At 48.7% G+C, this 23,410-nt stretch overlaps 1 protein-coding gene across 1 annotated transcript in view; it reads left to right on the forward strand.

Annotated features, from left to right (window-relative positions):
* SBI1 (Leucine carboxyl methyltransferase) overlaps positions 1–22,957 on the forward strand; it is a 125,545-nt gene extending 102,588 nt beyond the window's left edge. The window contains exons 10-13 of the mRNA XM_086816003.1: positions 21,148–21,212; positions 21,352–21,403; positions 21,633–21,671; positions 21,768–22,957. Coding sequence (XP_086672129.1) covers positions 21,148–21,212; positions 21,352–21,403; positions 21,633–21,671; positions 21,768–21,836 — 225 coding nt within the window. The 3' untranslated portion in view covers positions 21,837–22,957. The remainder of the gene's footprint in view (positions 1–21,147; positions 21,213–21,351; positions 21,404–21,632; positions 21,672–21,767) is intronic.
* The last annotated feature ends 453 nt before the right edge of the window (positions 22,958–23,410 follow it).

Genomic DNA, 23,410 nt, shown 5'->3' on the forward strand with positions numbered 1-23,410 from the left:
GAGGATGGGAAATTGCTATGCAAGAAATTGGGATATGACGAAGGTGAGACACCCTTCAAGACAGCTTGGAGAGCAGGCAGAGACACTTCTAGTCCTCTAATATTACAATTTGAGGATGACACAGACAGGGTTACATTCTTGAAAAAAAAGGGTACTAGCTAGAGGTTTACCTGGGGACATAATTTACTTGGATGATGACCTTACCAAGGCACAAGTGGCACATCACAAACAAGAGATGCCCAAAGTGAAGGCGGCACGAATGCCGGGAAAAAAAGCCTTCTATCGCAACGGTCATGCCATCATTGATGGCAAGATCATCGAATAGGGACTCGCGGCCTATGAGACAAAGGTACAGAGGGCAGTGTGGAATTGCAATGGGTCACTATGGTCAGATCCAGGGCGTTTTGAGGAGGTGTTGGGAGATCGGGTCATTATTTTTCTCACAGAGACACACCAAAGTCAAGGGAGGAGTTTGCCAAGGGTGAGAGGCTATACATGGGAGTTTGCCTTAGAGGACATACTAGATGGGCAGGAGGTGTTCGAGGATCGAGGGGAGTGGCTGTACTTTTTAGGGAGGAGCTCCGGCCACGTGTTACAGTGATGAGCTAAGATAAGGAGGCTAGGTTCATGTGGGTCAGAGTGCAGCTCACGGATATGAGGGCGGTATATATTGTTGTGTGCTATTTCTCACCAGATGGCTCACTTTTTGCTCAGGAGAAGCGTCATAGAGATCAGATGGAGGATGCAAAGGAGCATGAGGATGCTATATCAGAGGAGGGGGAGACATTTACAGCATTGTCGAAGGGGATCACTGAGTATAGGAGGAGGGGGGATATTTTGCTAGTGGGAGACTTTAATGCCAGGACCTAGAGTAGACAGTGTGAGGTGTATGACATGGAGGATTCACATTTGAGGGGGCTAGATCAGGAGAACCTTGGGATACAGAGATCTTTGGAGGATCGAGGGGAGAGAAAATTACATGGGAGACTGCTATTGGTGTTTGGTGCGCATCATCGGCTCATTATTTATAATGGGCTCGAGAGGTGGCCAGGCTCAAGAGCCTACACTTGTTTTCCACATGGAGGAGGGAGGAGCAATGTTGACTACATTCTTGGTTTGGCTCCACAAAAATCAAGCTGACATACACTGTCACAATGGAACCATTTTCTTCCATGACCTTCACGGGAACAAAGTTCAAGGAACTGGAGTTTCCGGATCCCTAGACCTTCAATTAGTAAAAGCTTCTAGGTTGACTACATTCTTGGTCCCCCCTTTTCCCACCCGCCCGAGTTGCCCTGCTTGCGCTGCGCACCCTTGTTGTGCTGCGCGCCTGGCGCTGCTGTGCCCACGCTGCTGTGCTGGCCTGTCCTCCATTGAGTACATTGTGTGTCCACCAGCCTTTTCCCACCCGCCCTTGCTCCCGCCTTTTCCCACCCGCCCTTGCTCAAGCCCCCAAGGTAGCAACTAGGGGGAAATAGCCACAATGAACCTACAGGAGCTGGAGGCTATTGAGAGAGGGAGAGAGACGAGACAAGAGACACCACATACGCTCCACAAGAATGAATCATATTAGTCACAAGTCACATACATATATAGGCAAGACCTACAGTTGTTGAGAGAGGGAGAGAGACGAGACAAGAGATACCACATACGCTCCACAAGAATGAATCATATTAGTCACAAGTCACATATATATAGGCAAGACCTAGAGTGAGTTAGGGCTAGCTATATATAGCTCCAACACCCCCACTCAAATAAAGGTCTCCAGCTGCGAGTAAAAAAACCCTTGGGAGCACAAGGGAAAAACCCGAGCTCCTACATATAAATGTACAATGCTACCTTAAAGTCCATGTGCAATGTGCTTCTATATACAAAGTATAAAGAATAAATGTACATGATGTGAAGTAATGTGTGAAGTGTCCTAAAGTCTATAGGCTATGTACAAGTCTAGACAAAATTGACATGACGTGAGATCTGCTAATCTCCAAAAAGAGAGGCCACCGCAACTCCAAGTTCTGATCGTCGCAAAAGTGTAAACCGAGCTACATGGAGTCCTTTGGTGAGAATGTCTGCAATCATTTGATCAGTTGGACAATGTTCTACCATTATTGCTTCTTTCCTTTATGTCGAACATAGTGATAATGAACTGCAATATGCTTGGACTTGCTATGTTGCATGTAGTCCTTGGCTAGACTAATAGCACTTTGGTTGTCACATCTAAGAGAAGTGCTTGAGGAAGGAGAATGACCAATATCAGCAAGCAATTGTCGAAGCCAAACCAATTTACGAGCTACTAAAGATGCAGCTACATATTCAGACTCTGTAGTAGAAACTGCAATACAACGTTGTTTCTTGCTAGCCCAAGATACCAAACAGCCATTGATAAAGAAGTAATTACCACTAGTGGATCGCATGGACAAGTTAGAGCTTGCCCAATCAGCATCTGAATAACCCAAAAGATTAAGAGAAGTTGATGAAGATATGTCTTCTTGACGGCGATATACAAGTCCGAAATCTGCAGTGCCCTTCAAGTACTTCAAAACACGTTTAGCTTGAGACCAATGTCTTGTAGATGGAGAGGACAAGAATTGTTCTAACAGATTTGCTGCAAACAAAATATCAGGACGAGTGCTCATGCCCACAAATTGAAGACAACCAGCAAGATTAGCATAGGGTTGATTTAAAGCTAATGATTCAGCCTCAATATTTGCAGAAGTACTCCTAGTAAAGCTTGCAAGACAAGGAGTGTTTGCCGAATGTGTAGTAGCCAATCCAAACTTTTGAACAATATCTTGGATAAACTTTGTTTGACAAAGAAGCAAAATACCATTGTGACAATATCTTTGAACTTGAATACCAAGGCATAAATGGATGTCGCCAAGATCCACCATATCAAAGGCTGAGGATAAAACCTTTTTTACTTGTTGCATGAAAGATAGATTATTAGACACAAGTATAGTGTCATCAGCATAAAGTGCCAATATCACAAAATGGTTATCCACATTGCTCTTGATATAAAGATTTGGATCAGAGAAGCAAGAAACAAACCCCTGAGATGTGAGAAATTGATCAATCTTGATGTACCATGATCGTGAAGCTTGTTTTAGTCCATACAAAGCACGGTGGAGTTGGCATACAAGATGTTCCTTTCCGGGAATAGTAAATCCTTCAAGTTGCTCCATATATATTTCCTCCTTTAAGTCTCCATTAAGAAAAGCCGTCTTAACATCCATTTGATGTATTTCCAAATCAAACTGAGTTGCAAAAGCTAGTAGTACTCGAATGCTTGTACTACGAACTACGGGTGAAAAAGTGTCATGATCGTCAATCCCTGCAATTTGTGAGTATCCCTTTGCAACTAAACGAGCTTTGAATTTATCAAAGGATCCATCTACCTTTGTTTTAGTCTTGTAAACCCACTTACATTTCATAGGAGTACGATCAGAAGGTAGATTGGTAAGAACCCATGTACCTTTCGAGATCAAAGACTCATATTCAGCTTCCATGGCTTCCTTCCATTGTTCCTTTTGTGGAGAGGACATAGCTTCTGCAGAAGTCGAAGGATCTTCACAAACAGCCAGTACGTGATTAAAGGTTTCAAGATCATCATCATATACATGATTTGCACCGTGCTTAAGTTCAATAGGAAGATCAACATAGATATCAAGATCTGTAGCAGTCTCCTTTGAAACCGTAGGATGAACATCAATAGACTTGTCTCCAATATCCATCAAAAGAGTGTTGTCATCATGCAAATCATTGTCCAAAAGTAGAAAAGGAAAAGAAGTGAGTAATGTTTTTGTATCATCAGCATCATCTGTGGACCACGAACCTCCCATCAATTGCTCATTGAATATAGCATCTCGACTAACAATTGCCTTCTGAGAACTTGGATCGTAAAACTTGTAATCCTTTGAGTTGTCAGAATAACCAATAAAAATAACCTTCAAACCTGAAGGTTCTAGCTTGTGTCGTGTCTCTTTTGGGACATGAATATAAGCAATACACCCAAAGACTTTGAAATGTGCAATAGGAGGAGTTTGGCCTGTCCAAGCTGTGATTGGAATCTTACCAAAAGGTGCAGTAGTTGGAAGATGATTTTGAACAAAAACAGCTGTCAATATTGGTTCTGCCCAAAAAGAGCGAGAGAATCCAGAATGAATAAGCATGCATCTGATTGCATTCAAAATTGTACGATTCTTTCGCTCTGCAACTCCATTCTGTTGGGGAGAATATGGAATGGTATACTCATGGTGGATGCCGTGGTTGATGCAATGATCATGAAATAAGTTGAAAATATATTCACCACCATTATCACTTCGAAGAATTTTGACTCTTCGACCAGTGTGATTCTCCACAGATATTTGGTATCTCTTAAATGTGTCCAATGCTTCTGATTTATGTCGTAGCAAAAAGACATTTGTATACCGTGAATAGTCATCAATAAAAGTAATGAAGTAACGGTAGCAAGACTTAGATGGAGGAAAGGGTCCACAAATATCAGTATGAATGAGATCCAAAAGATTATTTGAATGAATATTTGTAGACATTGGAAATGGCTTACGATGATGTTTGCCTAGAGCACAATATTCACATATCTCCATATGCGGGTGAGATTTGAGGTCCATACCTCTCACAAGATCATGACGATGAATATCAAGAAGCTTTGAGAAATTTGAGTGAGCAAACCGATGATGCCATAGCTTACAATCCAGATCTCCTAGAGCTGTAACAACATTTGCAACATCCTCATTCAATGGAAGTTCAAAGAGATTACCATGTCGAGGAGCAACCGCAATAGTAGTGCCATCCTTTTCGATGCGACACTTTGTATTATCAAATCCAACAAATAGACCAAGATCCATAAGCCGCGCAATAGTAAGTAAGTTTCTTTGTAAATCAGAAACATATAAAACTCCTCGCAGTATTTTGGTTGAGGAAGAAGTTCCCAAATACAAGTCGCCAATACCCATTACTTGGCAAGTTGTATTATCAGCAAGATAAACCACTTTCTTGATAGGAATTGGATGATAATTGTGTAACCATTGCAATTGATATGTCATGTTGCCAGTAGCACCAGAATCAACAATAAAGAGAGAACCATCGCGAACATGTAGTACCTTTTCTGGAGAGACATTATAATGAACCAAATTAGCCTCTTGATGAACATTGTCTTCATCATGAGGATTTTGTTGAGATACCGTATTCTTCATCATACTCTCGTGCCCAACATTCAGATACCAAGTGACTAGTCTGGTCACAATAAGAACAACGCTTTTGAGGAAATCTCAAACGAGAAGAATTACCTCCTCTTTGGAAGCCACGAGATGCCTCAGAACTCCGATTAACAAACCGTTTTGATAGGATTCACCAGCACTGTACCATTTACGCACCAGCACCTGGTTTTGGTTTTAAGGACGCAATTAAGAAACAATTCTAATTACAACAAGTGGAGCTATAAAATCATGCGGGCAACATATAATCAAAGAACCAATCAACCCTACATAAAACGGTTACCAAAGATCAATCTTATAAGACATGAAATCATAATCATAAATTGAACAAGAAGACGTAGATGCATCCCTTATGATTAGAATCGCTCTGATACCATGTTGAGAGAGGGAGAGAGACGAGACAAGAGACACCACATACGCTCCACAAGAATGAATCATATTAGTCACAAGTCACATATATATAGGCAAGACCTAGAGTTGTTGAGAGAGAGAGAGAGAGAGGAGACAAGAGACACCACATACGCTCCGCAAGAATGAATCATATTAGTCACAAGTCACATATATATAGGCAAGACCTAGAGTGAGTTAGGGCTAGCTATATATAGCACCAATAGAGGCATACATCAAGACAATGGAGGACAACACCAAGAAGTTACTGGGCAAACAAAAGAAGGTGCTGGACAGGGTTCTGAACCAACATGAAAAATAGTTGGAAGGCCTCCGCAAGGAGATACAGGGAAAGAACAACAAGATTGAAGAACTGGCAGCCCAGGTGAACCACCAGGAAGAGGTGATTCAGATGTTGAAAGAGACCCAGCTGCAACAAACAGGAATGCCAGAGGTTGTCCCAATGATAGGAGAACTCCGGGCAAAAATGGAAGCCCTAAAGGCTACGGTCAAGGACCATACAGTGGAGGAAGGGAAACTGAATATTTACGAGGGTTTAAGGACTGACTTGGAGCAGTTGAAAGCTGTGAGTGATAAGCTGCGGGAAGAACTGCAGACCACTAAGAAAGATTGGGTGGAGGTGGCGAAGAAGCACAAACCCCCACAGAGCATCATACACGAGACTCTTGAGGAGGAGAAACGCAAGAAGGAATTGAGGCCAAGCTCTTTGTGATAGAAGGCACGTACAATACATCTGTCATAGGGCTCGCTGAAGCTCCCGCCTCCACCCTGCTCTGCGCGCCATCGCTCCCCCCTCTTATCGCGGCCTTTTCTTTCCTTCCGCCCCCCGCTTGCTCCCCTCTGCTCGCCGCTGCGCCCCCCCCCTCCTTCCTCGCTGCTGCGTCGCCCCCCCCTCCTTCCTCGCTGCTGCGCCTCCCCCCCCTCTTTGCCAGTTCGCCCCCCTCCCCTCTTCGCCAGTTCGCCCTCCCTCCCCGCTGCCGCCTGTTCGCCCTCCCTCCCCGCTGCCGCCAGTTCGCCCCCCCGCCTCTTCGCCTCTTCACGCCCGCCTCCTTTCAGCAGCGCCCCGCCCCCCTCCCTCTCGCGTTGTCGCCGCCCCCCCCTCTGGGCCTCTCCTCCGTTTTTCGCCCCCCCCCTCCCTCCTCTGTCGTGCTGCTTTTCACCCCTTGGGGGTTTTTGTTTTTTTTTCCTCATTGTCATCCATCCTTCCGCCTCTTGGTGTGCAGCCCGCTTCTTGCAGGTTTTCCGCTTTCGCCTCGCCTACGCTTGAGCTTCAGACTCTGATGGAGACTCCTCCCGCCTCGCCTCAGAGGGACTCTTCCGCAGCCCCCTCGCCCGCCCCTGAGGTCATCCCCATCAGGCTTTCTCTTTCGCCGGAAGAGGAAGCGAGCCTCACCGCAGAGGTGGAACGCCTTCAGGTTCACTCCACCATCTGCCGTATAGTCGGCACTCGCCCCAGCAGAGGGGAGATCAGGGATCTACTTCAGGCTCGCCTTCTTGCAGATGTGGGCAAGATCCTTGATGTACAGCTCTTGGGCCGGGGACATTATCAGATCGAGTTCGAGGCCGCCCAGAGCGTTGCCAAGGTCCTTGCCATGAGTCCTCTGGATATCAGGGGTGCTCGGGCTTTCTTCAGGCCTTGGCAGCATGGATTTGACCCAGCTGCGGCGGAGCAGGGAGAGCGCCTCTTCCATATTACAGTTTGTTTCCCTGGTCTCCGCCGGGAGTATCTTCCGCTCCTCTCCAGGCTCGGAGCATTGGTGGGCTCGGTTCTTGAGACGGGCCCCTCAGCAGCTTCAGTGGTGGCCAGAGCAGCTGGGCTACCTTCGGTCAGAGTGTTGGTATCTGACATCTCCTCCCTTCCTAAGGTCATTCAGTTACCTAGGATAGGGGGGGGGGTGGATAGATCAGAGAGTGGAGTTCTCGGGGCTCCCGAACCAGTGCTTCATTTGCAGGCAGGTCGGTCATTTGGCCAAGGCCTGCCCTCGCAGGAGACCTCGGCCCTCACCACAGCAGCAGGCCACGGATGGCCCGCCCACAGATTCGGCTCGGCAGGCTGCCTCAGGGACACCTGCTCAGGCCACAGAGACCTCGGAGTGGCAGCCTGGACAGGGGCGCCGTCGAGGGAGACAGCCACAGCAGCACGCCCAAATACCGCTGCAGCAGCAGCCACAGTCTCAGCCTCACTGGGTTCCCGTGAGGAACAGATTTGCTCCCCTTCAGGAGGAGACCCCTGCAGCGACCGAGGACCAGGAGATGCCAGCTCCCCCTCCTTCACCTCCCCCACACCCATCCCCTCCCACCGCCTCGCTTCCACCATCGCCTCCTCCTGCCCCCGCTCCGGTCTCGGCAGCGGCTCCCTCTCCTCCTCCCTCGCCTCCCCCTCCTCCCCCTCCGCCCGCCTCGCCTTCCCGGGAGGTCCTGGCAGTTCCCTGGCGCTCACCTGCAGTCCGGAGGGCGCTGAGCACTGACCTCGCTCGAGCATCACAGAGGAGACCTATGCCGATTAGGGCCTCACGGATTTCATCTATCCGCAGTCGGCTGAGTCGCCTCGGCATTCGACAGCGCTCGGAGGCGTTTGATTATACCTTCACACGGCTTTTTGGAGCAGAGGGCCCCCATGAGCCAGCACCCATCCGAGTGCATGTAGTGATACCTCCGGCCCGCGGGGAGGAGGCACTAGACTCAGCGGTGGCCTTCTCGTTCCCTCTCTGTGGACCTTGTGACAGGGAGTGGACTCTAGAGCTCGCTCTCAGCACGTTGAAGACTCAGGCAGTTGAGTTTTCTCATCACATGAGCGATTTGGAGGTTACAGATGTGATAGGCCGACTTTGGGAGTTGGCTCATTTTTTCTTGGATCCCGGGAGTGTGGATACATCCGGGATTCGGCATTTGGTCGTGCGCATAGTTGCAGATTTGGCACGCGACCCAGGATATGTGAGTATACACGAGGTTACTATGTCAGAGCAGGAGGCAGTCGCCATGGGTCACAGCCACTGGCGCCTGATCCGGGATTCTTGCAGTACACCGGGTGGGCAGACTCGTAGCCGTTCGGATGGGGACTACTCTCCATCCAAGCCGCTTGCGAAGGCCCGCCGCACGGCTGAGACAGCATCCACCTCAGTAGGTCATCCATGAGGATCATCTCATGGAATGTACAGGGCCTTGGCGGAGCACACTTTATACGCTATCGAGGCTGCTTGAGGCAGGAGCTATAGAGATGCCTGGTTGGTGGCAGCATTGACATTCTGATGATGCAGGAGCACCACTTGAGTGAGAGCAGGATCCGGAGATATGGTTCGGTGATGCCTGGTAGATGGGACACTTTCTGGTCTGCAGGGTTTGGTCCTTTGGGTGGACAGGGAGGAGTATGCATGGTTATTGCAGATGCATGGCGGCAGGCCATTGTGGATCGAGGGATCATTGTGCCTGGTAGAGCACAGTATGTCATTCTGAGGATGCATGATGAGCTATTGGGTGTGCTCAACATCTATGCGCCCAATCATGCTAGTGCCAGAGCAGAGTTCTGGACTCAGGTTACAGATGCATTGCCAGAGGCCGCACATTGGTGTGTTGGGGGAGACTTCAACATGCTTGAGGACCCGGCAGATAGGGTGGGAGGCAGTCATGTTACAGTGCACGGCACGGAGCTTGCAGCTTGGGACCGGTTTTGTATGTCACTGAGGATCACTGATGCATGGCAGCATGGGGCTTTCTCCCGGTCTCAGGACAGTCTTAGTTTCTCTCGGTCGGATCGCCGGCAGGGAGGGACTAATCTATCTCGGATTGATCGCTTTTATGTGGGCGATTGGTTGGGGGAGCGAGGGGGCTCCGTCGGCATTCTTGCTGGCACCTCATTTTCAGATCATGCGCCAGTTATATTGACTTTGGAGGAGGGGACACGGGAGCCCAGCTTGCAGTTGAGGATCCCAGAGAGGGTACTTGCAGACCCCAGTCTCGCTGAGGACATTGAGAGGATCTGGCATGATAGTCAGTGCTCTGACCAGGATGCAGCGGGCCAGTGTGCCCAGGGACTCATTGATCTTAGCTCTTTTCTACACGCTGCAGCTTTGACACGATTGGGAGAGATTCGCGAGCGGGAGCAACGGCTGAGACGCAGCCTTGCTTCGCTACAGCGCCTTCAGGAGCAGCAGCCTGCATGTGAGTGGGTGGCGTCCCAGCTGAGCCAGGCACGCCAGGAGGTTAGAGAGGCAGAGGAGTAGAGACATGAGTTTTACTATCGTCGTCAGGCCTCTCAGTGGACGCAGCTTGGTGATAGAGTGACTGGGGAGTTTTTTGAGATCACTGGACCCCGTCATGCGCGAGCAGGGGTTCGCCAGCTTGGTAGACCGGATGGATCGATAGCTACTGAGCTCGGGGAGATCAGAGCCATTGCCACTGCTTTTTATAGTGACTTGCTTTCAGCGGAGCCAGCCACTGAGGATCGAGATGTATGCAGACAGACTGTGTGGGCCCATGTGCAGAGGAGGGTCACAGACCATATGCGCACAGTTCTAGGTGCGCCTCTGTCAGAGATTGAGCTTGCCGAGGCCTTGAGGGTCCTACCGCGACATAGTTGCCCAGGGGAGGACGGACTGACGCCGGCCTTTTTTATGCGCTATTGGGACCTTTTGGGGCCAGGCCTCCGCAGGGGCTTTCAGCATGTTTTGGACACTGGGGTGATGCCGCAGAGCTTTTCAGAGGGCTTGATCTATCTTATCCCCAAGGGAGAGGGAGTATCAGATGATATTCGGCATTGGAGGCCTATTACGATCCTCAATACTGTCTACAAGGTCTTGGCAAAGGCCTTGAGTTTGAGGATCCAGCCCTTCCTGGGGGAGTTGATTCATGCTACTCAGACAGGATTTGTCAAGGAGCGCAGTATCCTTGACAACATCTTTACTTTCTGGGAGGCGACGGCCCGAGCTAGGTTTCTTGGCGAGGACTTGGTCGTGATGCTTCTCGATTTTGAGAAGGCATACGATAGAGTTGATTGGGGATTCTTAGAGGGCACTATGCTACGCCTGGGCTTTGAGCCAGGATGGATCAGAGGGGTGGCAGCTTTGTATTCCACAGCTCGCAGCCAGGTGCTGATTGCAGGAGGTCGGGGGCCGAGTTTTGAGCTGACCAGATCAGTCCGTCAGGGGTGTCCTCTCGCCCCTTTCCTTTTTCTCTTCTTTGCGGAGGCTATGAGTATGTATTTGACGGCAAAGGAGGTTGGTTTGAGAGGACTTCAGCTCCCAGTCCGGGGGGAGGATTTGCTTGATGCTGAGTTTGCAGACGACACGGGCTTATTTTTGCATGGCCAAGAGGCCAATCTTATTCGGGCAGAGCAGTCGCTCCAGGTTTTTAGTGCAGCTTCGGGAGCATTGATCAATTGGCGCAAGACAGTGGCCTTTTGGATCAGTAGTGCTCCCACTCCGGCATGGAGTCCGGACCCTGGTTTTAGATGGATTCCTCCTAGCACAGCAGTGCGGTATTTGGGATGCCAGATTGGCCTCGATTTGTCACCTGAGCAGCAGATTGCCCCGCTTCTTCTGAGCATTCGGAAGAAGCTATTGTATTGGAGTACAGCTCGACTATCCTTGGCTGGGAGGGTGGTGGTGGCAAATCAGGTGCTGTTAGCGACTATGTGGTACATTACGTCTTGCTGGATTTTCTCGAGCTCTTGCATCAGCCAGGTACAGAGGCTGATCAGGAACTTTCTGTGGTTCGGGCGGGACGGTCAGCCAGCTCGGGCAAAGGTTGCATGGGCAGTTATTACACTTCCGCTGGCTCAGGGCGGTTTGGGCATTATAGATCCAGTCGATCAGAGTAGAGCCTTATTGGGGAAGCTTATTGTTCGGGGGTTGCTTCCAGGCGCTGAGCCTTGGAAAGAGCTCCTCTTGCAGCGACTGCAGGCCCGGGCGCCTCCTGCAGGGGGTACTTGGGCACCAGAGATTCGCTGGATCTTCATAGAGATGAGGAGGACAGGCCTCAGTAGAGGATGGGAGGACAGATTTGCTTTGAGTATCCTGAGAGCTTGGGAGCTGCTGAGACCGGGGCTCTCTCAGCGGCCTCCTTCTTGTGTTGAGGAGCGGGCCAGGCTGCCGCTCATCTGGAGCCCAGCGGTTCGTACAGAGCAGGGTCATATGCTGGGTTCTCGGCCTCGTCTAGCCTGGGGACCTTTAGCGGCGGCAGGCCCAGCTCGTAGTTTTGGAGACTGGCAGGCTTTCTGCAGTCTACCAGAGGAGACCCAGGTGGAGAGGCTGAGTCACTTCAGAGGGGGGTTGATTATGAGGGATGATATTCAGCAGGCACTTACAGAGGAGTGGTTCACACCTCTCGAGCCAGTGGCCCCACGGTGGATGGGAGCCTTTACACAGTTGGAGATCCTGATTGCTGTCAGAGCTAGCACTGAGGATGGCAGATGCCTCTATTATGAGATTCAAGATGAGGGCAGACTCCAGAGAGTGGAGGTGGAGTCGCCTTTGGTTGCAGAGTGCACCTTCCAGAGGATTCGGGTAGTGGCTGCCGCTTCTCGGAAGTGGCATATTGACCCCGACCCTGCTGACGTGCTCCCGGATTGGCGCATATGGGCATATGCAGCGCGCCCCTTGGCCCGGCTACAGTGGGACCCCGGAGAGTACGAGTGGCATGATCCTTATGCATCCCTTGAGGCCACAGAGATCACATTTCTCCAGTATACTGTTCGGCTGGGACGGCATATTTTGACGGCGAGGAGGACGGTTTCTCCAGCGGCAGCGGGGCATTGGCGATTGCAGGGACTATCACAGGAGTTCCTGGAGGATTTCTAGGCTCGGCTCTGGGCTAGTCGACAGGCCCGCAGGATCTCGACTTTTCAGTGGCTGATCGCCCACAGGGGCTCAGCAGTTGGCACTTGGCTTGTTTACAGCGGTCTTCCGGCGGCCTGCGTCAGATGCGGCCACCCTATGGAGACACAGAGACATTGCCTTTGGGACTGCCCTCAGGCACAGCAGATTTGGCTGCGGATGCTGCGTATTCTAGCCCCCCTCTCTCCAGAGGGTATGTTTACGTGGGGTGCCGCTGCTTGGTCGACTTCGTCAGGGCCTGCTATGGGCTATGAGATGGAGCAGGGCAGTCAGGCCATCAGATTTATTAGGGGCCAGCCTCGCCTGGTTCCGGCACCGGATTTCTCGTCCGCCAGCTGGACACAGGAGAGGGATTTACGATGGGAGCTCCTCAGCAGCCTCACCATCTGGTTCACCTGGAGGGCCCGGTGCTTTACGGCCTTTGAGGGGAGATTAGAGCCACCAGCAGAGACTGTTCGGGGGATTTGGCAGGAGTTGATCCACACCCTGCGAGGACAGTACGACCGCATCCGGGGAGACTCGGATGAGGCGATCTTACGGCGCCAGGCCTTTCATACCACTTGGCGCTGCGGCCCGTTCTACACCCTACACACGGGATCCCCCGGTTGGCACTACAGGCCACCTGTTTGGCTCTTTCCCCCCCCCATTGTATGATTTAGCCGCTCAGTCCTTTAGACTGATGCTTGTATTTTGCAGCACCTAGGGAGAGTCTCCCGGTCTGCCATGATGTATTCACTGCTCTTCTCTCTGTTAGGAGCAGGAGAGATCTCTTTTGTAGCCCTACGGGCGTTTTTACATAACTAATGAAAGGATCTTTTCTCGGAAAAAAAAAAAAAAAAGAAACGCAAGAGTTCTCATAGCTGGGGGAAGCCCTCCTGCTCGGGGATTTCAACGCCAGGACGGGAAGTCAGTAGGTCCCACTACTCGATCTAGACGACCCTATCAGACTACAGGAGCTGGACATCACTGACACAGGGCTGCAGCGATCATCACAGGACCGTGAGGAGGTCACAGTGTATGGGAGATATTTCTTAGAGCTGGGAGCTGCACATGGTCTCATCATCTATAACGGGATGTCCCAATGGCCCTCCTCCAGCGCCCTCACCTCCTTCCCTCACTCAGGAGGTACTAGCAATGTGTACTACCTTATGGGATCTCCGGCTTTGGCACACCTCCCCGACTTCTTCATTCTGCCACCCCCTTTTGAAGCTAACCATGCCTACCTCTCTTTCACTCTTACCTGCACACCACTGTCCCTCCACCACCACCCCCCATCTCACATTACACTCAGGTCCTTTTTTATCATGAGCTTGACCTTGTTTACTCCAACCACATGTACCGCCAACTCCAGGATGTGGAACCTACTGTCCCCCTATCCACCCTCACAGCACAGCTCACCACCATACTCCACACATCCGCCACTGCTTCTTTCATTTGCATGCGGCGGTCTACCGCCAAGCCACCTTGCGGCTCCATGCCCCAAAACTGTTGGTATGATGATGAATGCCGGGCCACACGCTCCCGTCTTAAGCATGAGGTACGGATTGGGCAAATCACAAAGCGCCAAGCGCAACGGATTTCTCAACGGCTCACCCAACGCAAGAAACGGGAGTTCTATGCTGGGAAAGAGGATGAGTTATACCGACTTTTCTTAGGGCCGAACTGCAAAGAGGCCTGGAGGAAACTCCGAGAACATCGCCTCCCACACCTATCACCTGCCCGAACACATGGCACTCCTATGCACGCTCCCTCTATCATATCCCCCATCAGCCACCCCTACCCCCACCACTAGATCCCCGCCCCACCACCTCCACCTTCTTCACAAAGGGCATGGTCCTCAAGGCCATTTGAAGACTACACAATGGGTGAGCCCAGGATCATGAGGGACTCACTGCCGAGTACATCTCGCATGCCGATGATAGCCTACATGTTCAATAGAGCCCTTTGTGAAGGATTTCCACCCTCTTGGTCCACCAACACCATCACCCCCATCCTCAAAGCCGGATATCCACTTGATCCTAATAACTACAAGACGATCATGATTGGCCACACATTGGCCAAACTCTATGGATCACTGCTAGTAGAGGAGGAGCTCAGTTCATTTGCAGAGAGCCAGGGATGCAGAGCCTCAGGACAGGTTGGCTTTCGGAGGAGCTACTCTACCCTTGACCACATCTTCACCCTCCGTGCCATCATCGAGGAGGGTAGAGCACGACATTAGAGGATTTACTGCTGCATTGTGGATTTCCGCAAAGCTTTTGATACTGTACCCTGAGCCCGCCTCTCCTACACCGTCTACAGGAGATCAGAGTCCCATCTGACATGGTTTGGAGCATCATCGCCCTCTATGAGTCTGTCACCAGACGAGTGAGAGCCCCATGAGGTACATCAGAGGAGATTTCCAGCACTATTGGGGTGAAACAGGGCTGCCCTCTATCACCCACTCTATTTGGCCTCTACATTGATGAGATCTCGAGCTTCATTGATGGATTAGGCGGGGCTTGTCCCACACTGGCAGGCATATTGATCCCCATACTACTTTATGCAGATGACATTGTCCTCCTCTCAGACTTAGCCAAAGGGCTTCAGAGACAGTTGGATGCCTTACATGACTTTTGCACTCAGTGGGACCACTATGTTAACCTTGGTAAAACCAAGGTAATGGTCTCTCGCCCCTTCACATCCAGATTGAGCTTCACATATAGAGGGGATCCTGTGGAGATTGTCTCATCCTATGTCTACCTTGGTGTCACTTTCAGTGGCCCACGCTTTACCATGGTTCCCACAGCACATGCCAGAGTGACGCGGAGATATGCAGCCTTGAGCTTACTTGAGCGGTAGTGCTTCCAGGCACATTTCCAGGAGCCCAGGACGAAGGGTTGGCTTTTTGACACCCTCGTCACACCAGCCTTGATGTATGGAGTAGCCTTCTGGGGGCAGATTTATCCGATGATGATTGGCAAAGAGTTGAGAGGCCCTAGGTCATGATGTTCTCCTGTATGGTCCGCAACAAACCATCAGTCCCACACCAAATTATCCAGGCAGAGTTTGTTGTAGCCCCGATGGTAGTGGATGCACTCTTCCAGACAATCACATACCTCCATCGCATCAGTCACATGGATCCCCACAAGCACCCAAGGCTTGCCCTAGAGTCCTCCAGACAGCTAGCACTTGAGGGGCACTCTGGAGTATTGTATGCACTATTTTCCACTTGGTTCTCAGTATATGGGCTCTGCATGGACCGCCTACCCCCCCTTCAGTACAATTTGGACTCCCCTTTTCTCTGGCTATCTCACGACGATACCAACCGGGTTATCCGGTTAGATCTTCTCAGCCTCTGCACACATTGCACATGGATCACACCTTTGGAGCTCCCCACGAAGATGCACTTCTACATAGATCACTTCCTCACACTCACTGAGGATGGATTCATCCAGCAACCGGGCTGCTTGAGTGTTCACATGTCCCATGCCATGCGGATTGCGATTGGCCAAATACGGGTTTCATCCCACAGCCTCAGAGTCGAGACAGGTAGAGCTAAGCGCATCTTCAGAGCCGGGAAGCTCATATGGAGACCCAGAGAGGAGAGGATCTGCTGACTATGCCACACAGAGGTTGGGACGGAGGAGCATTACATATGCCGTTGCGCCCAGTATACTATGAGATCCGCGGGAGGTTTCACTGTCTATTTCGTGAGGGATTCGGTCCACTCTCCAATATCATTGACTTCCAGGACCAGCGTTACCTGGGCCTCTTCTTGCTTGAGCTCCGCAGACACAAGGACATCTTCTTGAGAGAGCCTTGGTCCCAGCCACCCCGCCCCCTCCCTCACCAGCCAACCATCACCAGTTTCTTCCGGACCCAGGAGGTGGAGGACACCGACATAATGGATCTTGTAGACCCTCCACGAGCTGCTCTGGACCTACCTCGCCCGAGAGGAGTTACCTCGGACCGAGCCTCTACACTCCAGCGTGCCGACGTCCTCGACCCCCCCGTCAGCCACGATCACCTCATCAGCTTCAGATGCAAGACATGCTCCACCGCCATTGAGCTACCTTTCCACGTCTGAGGGAGACCTCTCGGCGATACTCATCAGCCCCATGCTTGATATTTTGGAGAGTGGTATACCATCTACTCGGAGCTGATGTTGCTCTCATGTTTCTATGTTCTTAGTATTCCATGATGAGTTTCCATGGACAGTTTTGTATCACCCCAATGAGATAGTTATGTTTATGTTTTCTTTCTGTTTTATTTTCCATTCCATGATGAGATATGCCATGGACATTATTGTATCACTTTGGTCTCATAGGCCCATTGGGTCTTTAGTAGACGCTTAATATATCTTTCTTTCTTTCTCTCTCTTTAGATTGTACACATTATAGCATACTAGAGATAGCCTTGCATTGAACCTACTACCTAGATACAGATTAAGATATAGCTCCATCCTCCCACTTGAGAGATCTATTTCCAGTTTTACTTTTATATTCATTGTAACTTTTTTTTCTTATCCATGACATTTAGAGGACATGGATACATTTTGTACATATGTAGTGTCTCATAGGTCAATTTGGCCTCTAGTAGACGTTAATACAATCTCTCTTTCTTTCTTTTCTTCTCTCTCGCCCACGGCACTACAGCGAGCCCAACGTCCTAGAGTCCGTGGACCTCGCTACAAACATCGGACCCAGCTTGACAGAGCCACCTTCCCACGTCCAGTGGATGATGGATCTGCACGGCCTTCTACAGGCCATCCCCATGCTTGATATCCTTGATGATCTACTGATACCAACAAGCTCGAGGAGCTTGTTTGAGGCCATACAATGCTTTGTGTAATCTACATTAGTGCCCTGCCTTTTTGTAGTAGTAACATTTTCCCTTCCTTTTGGGCTTGTCAGACCATTTTTGCCCTCATTTGATGGCTGTCCAAAATCAGCTTTTGTCTTATAACTACCACTAGCTTTGCCTTTGCCCTTGTCATGAGAAACAAAGGCCCGATCATGACATGCATAACGGAAGACTTGTTGTAACAACAAACCCACTAATTCTTCGAACTAAAGTGGTTCCGGGTTGCCCCGCATGGACAAGGTGAGAGACGTATAAAAATTCAATTAAGTCTCTGGTAGGCCACCCATGGTTGTATGATCATGTGTAAGAAGCTCTTGCAGCTGGACCAAAGATGAAGATAGGAAGCATGTGGAGGTGGCCATATGACGGATTGAGGCCAAATAGTTGCGCCGTCACACTAAGAAGACATAGTTCTTTGTGACGAAGATTACATTCTGGGGACACATGATCTTTGGATGGCGAGGATCTCGAGAAAATTGATGCCATTGTTTTGTGGCGAGTTCCAGAAATTGTACATGAGTTTCACGGTTTTCTTTGGCTAACTATCTTTTACCAACGTTTCATGGAGCATTATGCTTGTGAAACCAATCCTCTAATAGATGCCATGACGGAGGATCGAGTACTTTGTTGGACCCTAGTTGAGCATGCCTATTTTGAGAGCTTGAATTTGTTGATGTCATTTACTCCAATTCTCCGCTTGTTGCAGGATTTGGATGAACCCTTCACTGTTTTCTATTATGACACTAGTGGAAGAGGCCTCCTTGGAGCAGTGTTGGAACAACATGGGCACCCTATTTCATATGAGATCCAAAAGCACTGTGGTGCCGAATTGAGGAATCCCAATACGACCAAGACCTCGCAGCAGCAGCAGTGCATTCTTAATCCGCATGGATCACCAATCACTCGGATACTTACTAACTCAATCACAACAAGATCTTTCTCCCTATCAATTTCATTGGTGACACTTTCCCTCCCAGTCTTCTTTACATCCCAAGTAAGGAGAATGTAGTAGCCGACGCACTTAGTTGTCGAAAGCCACATCTAGTGCAGATGATGTAGAGTTGCCATGGTCAACTTAGTGCCGAAAGGTACATGTGCTAAGGATCCCGACTTCAAGGAACCCTGGAGCAATTGTGTACAGGGCATTTCACCATTTGCGATGGATGGTTGTACTACAAGGATTGGCTTTGTATAGAAGGGTGGTAGTTTTTTTCAAATGCTTTTGTAGGAGGCTCACAATGCTCGTGCCTCAGAACCATAGGTGAGGGCCCTACTCTGGAGAAACCAACTTGTCTCTTCTTTTGGTCTAGTATGAAGCACAATGTGCAATGTGCATCAATATGTCCAACTTGAAGTTTTCTCAGTATTTCTGGCAACTAGTTTTCCAGAGATTAGAGACTATGTTCAGTATGAGTTGCTCTGATCATACTCTATTTGATGGGCAAACAGAGAGGGTGAATGAGGTTTTGGAGGATATCCTTTGTGCATGTGTGTGCAAGGGACCATCAAATCGGGAGAAGTAACATTTCGATGGTGGAGTTTGCCTTATAACAGTGCTAAGCATGCGGCTCCTGGTTATAGTCTGTTTATGTTGATGTACGGATACCAACCTAGATCTCTAGTAAGAGTTGGACTTAAGGGTATTCAGATTGACATGGCTAGAGATTTCTTAGCTGATATGCAAGAAATGCTAATCAGTGCATGAGAGGCTATTAGAAGTGCACAATATCGTGCACGGTCTTATGCTGATAGGCAGCGTTCACCAAGGGAATGCTGTTCAGAGTATACCCAGCCATAACACAGAGCTGCTGGCTGCTCACAGAACCTGCACATGATGCTTTTTTTTTTCCTTACATGTCTGACTACAAGTCAACAACCTATGCCGGAACCATGCACACCATGAAGACACAGACAAACTGCAGTAGCGATTGCATAGGAGAGAAAAAACCTAGGGTTCTAGCCCATAAGCAGGGGTTTACCTGGACGATTCCACCCTCACGCATGCATACGAATCTCTGGGTTCTCCGCCTTCTCTCAGAATCCACATGAACCTTACCTTGCTAGCAAAACCTATAAAAGCTCCTACTCCTCATAGATTCAAAATGCAGATATAGTGACCGAGATATACCTAGCTTAGGCAATCTTGATAAAACACGACATGCAAACCTTGCTTTTTTCCGCCCCCACGATTAGGATTTCTCTGATACCAACTGTGAGGGGCTCCTCCCGAGGATCACCTAATACAAAAGCATAAACAAGATTAGAGAAATAAAAGGGGTGCAGGCAACCTCACCACCCAACTATAGATTCGCATCCACAAACCTCCCCCAAGCTAGGGGCTAAGGTTACACTCCCACGAGTCCATGCTAGTCAACCCTAGCGACCCATACCACCAGTGCCTGCCCATAGGGACGCTCAGCAAGACTACCCGTCATCCACCGATCCGCAGTATCCATGGCAGGAGTAAACCTCTTGGTCGAGGTCCAGACCACAATGAATCAATAATAACCCAAGACTCACTATATAGTGCTTATTGTTGCTATAAATAATAGTCGGAAGTCCAGTCATAAATAGCCAATAACTTTGGATTTATTAAATCTGAACCGTAGCCACCTGAATCTGCTTGCTTTCCCTAATCCCAAGGCTCCCCTGACCGTGATTCATTAGTCCCTAACCCCAAGGGTTGGTGCTAGGTACATAACAAAACCTCATACACACTCTTCGCAGTAAATGGGAGCATTTGACAAGCGACTAGGACCAGATGCAGTAGCACCAAGCAGCTTTCCTTTGCACGTGGAGCTTGGGCTCCTTCCTCACCCAAGGGGACTGTGGCTTAGTTGGCATTGTAGACCCCTATTATGGATCCCCATATTTGGCATTGTAAGGCCCTATTGTGGATCATCTTCCCCCCCCCCCCCCCCCCCCCTCTTCCTCCTGGGGCCCCTTGGGGCGGGACTCCTCCGACGTATCTTGTGAAGGCTAGTTTCCAATGAGGTCGTGGCTATAAGTTCCCTTTGTGAGCACCTTTCTTAGGGCCTCATCATTTGATCCCTTAAAAGGAAAGCAACTGCCCTAAGGTGGGCCGAGGCGCCCCATCACCCTTCTTGTTACAAAATTCTCACCAGATCCATCATCTGCCCCACAGCTGTATCTCCCGGATCTGATCCATGGCACAGATACAAGTTTTATCTGGGATAGGATTGTCTTGGATAACATCTTTACCTTTTGGGAGGTGATTAAGACAACCTTTTTTGCTAGGAGGACTTAGTGGTCCTCAACTTTGAGCAGGCCTAGAACATGGTCGATTGGGCCTTTCTTTAGGGCACCATGCTCCAGAGTCCGGATGGGCTTCTTAGCCTCCTTTGTTGGGGGGTATCAGTGCTCTACTCTGCACACAACCCCTGGACCCCTTCGTCTTCCTCTTCATAGGGGAGGCGATGAGCACCTTTTTGTGGCCTTTAAAGTCTGCACCTGGTGACACTACCACCTACCTCTTCAGTATGGAAGGGGCTCTGTTCTTCTCTTTCTAAAGAAATTTTCCTTTTGGATTTACAGGATCTTTTTGATTCAAAGGGTTGTATGTTTGGTATCATTGGAAAGTCCTTAAATAGTATTTTTCAAATATACAATAGCTCAGCTTGAGCTTCATTCAAAGCTTGACACTTTTACAAAACGCTCAGTGTTGTCCATGCAGTACAGTCTTAGTTGAAAGTAGTGTCATACCATAGTCTCTTCCTAGGGGTTAAGGTGGAGTGTATAATGTTCTAAAAGTATGCTCTATTGTGAAGTATGTTTCTAAAAGTATGCTCTCTTGGGAAGGGGTTGTACAGAGATCCGAGGCTCTAGACATGGACATTATCTACAATCAGCACATTGATCTGCAGGATCGTAAGAGGTATGCTTTTACACTTTCAAACCTTGCGCTTTCCTGCATCTCAAACTTTTGATTCACTCAGTGTAACATTAGAACAAGGTTAAAAAGTATTGAAATTCGTTGAGGTTTTATCTAATCTCATCTGTAATGTATTCGACAGGATTGAGAGGTTGGAGTTGTTTGATGAGTTTGAAGAATGGCATATATTACAGGTACATGCCTTGCTGAAATGGTTCTCCAGAGAGATTTTGAGTAGTATCGTGGTTGTAGATGAAGTATCCTGGTTATATGTTTTTAAAGTATGTTCTTGTTATGCTTGGGGCTTGCCCTTAGTGTCCAGGTTCTCGTCTGTGTATATCTCTATAGCCACTCAGTAGACAGGCGATAGAGCATATCGCATTATTGGTTCTGTTTTGTTAATCGTGGTTTTGTTGTATGCAGGAGCACTACTGTATTTCATACGGTATCAAGGATTCGCTGGTAAGTATTGCCCTTACAACACACATGAAAATTGTCTCTGGTAGCACGCTTATTAATCCAGTTTTGATTTGGCATTTTCTTATTTCATCGGTGCAGAACTTGTTTGAGAATTTTGGCTTTCAACAAACAGAAGCGAGCGAGCTTCCAAAGGGTAGCCATGGTTAAGAGAAAGATTGAAGACGTCCATGGCATTTCTCTTGTAACCTCTACACATGTGAAAGTGCAACAGCATCTCTGCTGATAAAGATACAAAAGTCTAGTAGTCCATGTTTTTTAGGTGGTCAAGTTTGAGGTCACACTACAAAAGGTAGCTTAAAAAGCGCACACGTGTAAACCTCTTAGAGTGTAATGGCACAGAGCAGCATTCAGACAAGATCTTTAAAGAAAGTACCTGCAGGGAAGAACATAGGCCTACATTTGTACATGATTACACAATGCATAAGCAAAGAATAAGCCAAAATCTGTAAAGTAAATTTCCCTTTTGTCAGTGGAGTTCAGATGGCACCCAGGTTTTTCTGAAGTTTGAGAAAAAGCGTAAATTTTCCATTGGCATAACTTTTGCTGTATTAGCAGACATGCAAGCTGGTTCAGAAATCTTCCTGCAAGTTGTGGCCAGCTGGTTCAGAGTAATTCTTTGTATTCAAAGCTTTGCAATTGCTGACTAAGCTACCTGTCATGCTATGATCGCATGCTTGTGCTTGCTTCCAATATCTTGTTCTCCTGAAGCAATATCATGGGTTTGACTCTTCTGACGGCCTTTGAAATTGGATATGGAGCTATATGGAAGAATATTGACGAGAGCTCTTAGAATCATTTTGTAACATCTTTTGTGGTGCTATGGAAACACTATCTAGGGTCGGTAAGCTTTGGGACTGAAATACAGGCTTGGGGTGCTTCTGGTCCATGAAGCTGCCATGATCACCTGCGTGCTCACATTTTGTGGGTAGCATGAGAAGATAGTTATAAAGACCAATGGCCATTGGTTTCTGTGATTGTACTTTTGGATATCTCTCTTAATCGCTATGTGCACACAGTTGAGTGTCAGATCCGAGAGATCCTCCAAAGATGGAGTGCCCGGCCACATGTGGAGAGCCTCTACATGGTCATAGATGTCAAGGTCCCACTTTGGACCCCTCACATTGTCTTATTGTACCACTGGTCACTTACAGGGCTGTTTTCTTTTCTTTCAGCTCTAGTTGGGTTTTCATTATGTTTTTTCCATAATGTCATTTGATGGGACACATTGCAACACATATGGGCTTGTAGACCCTTTGGTCTTTTGAAGATGTTCTCTCTCTCTCTCTCACACACACACACACACGCACACAGCTCACATTGGATTTTTGAAGAAAACGGGTACTCTAAAAAGGAACCAAGATTTATGTGGGAGATGACCTTACACCCCTACAGGTGGAGCAAAGGGAAATTGTGATGATTCAGGTCCATGAAGCACATGAGGCAGGTAAGTGGGCAGTATGCCGAGATGGAAAGCAGTGTACATGCTTTTGACTGCTCCAAATGAGATTCTGAAACCTGAAAAGGAAAAACGTGATATTGACTACTTCAAACGCCTAGAAGAAATTAAGCGAGACATTGTAGTGTACACGGTGTATATTTTCCTATTGGTTCATTACAATGGTGGGTCTGACACCTCTTATTTGCTCTCATTTCACAACTCACATCCATTCTTCATATAAGACACACGAGCTAGCTTTCCGTTCACCATTTGGTCCATCGCC

This window comes from Cibotium barometz, chromosome 2 (assembly GCF_041138505.1).
Source record: "Cibotium barometz isolate CiBa-2024 chromosome 2, ASM4113850v1, whole genome shotgun sequence".
Taxonomy (NCBI): Eukaryota; Viridiplantae; Streptophyta; class Polypodiopsida; order Cyatheales; family Cibotiaceae; genus Cibotium; species Cibotium barometz.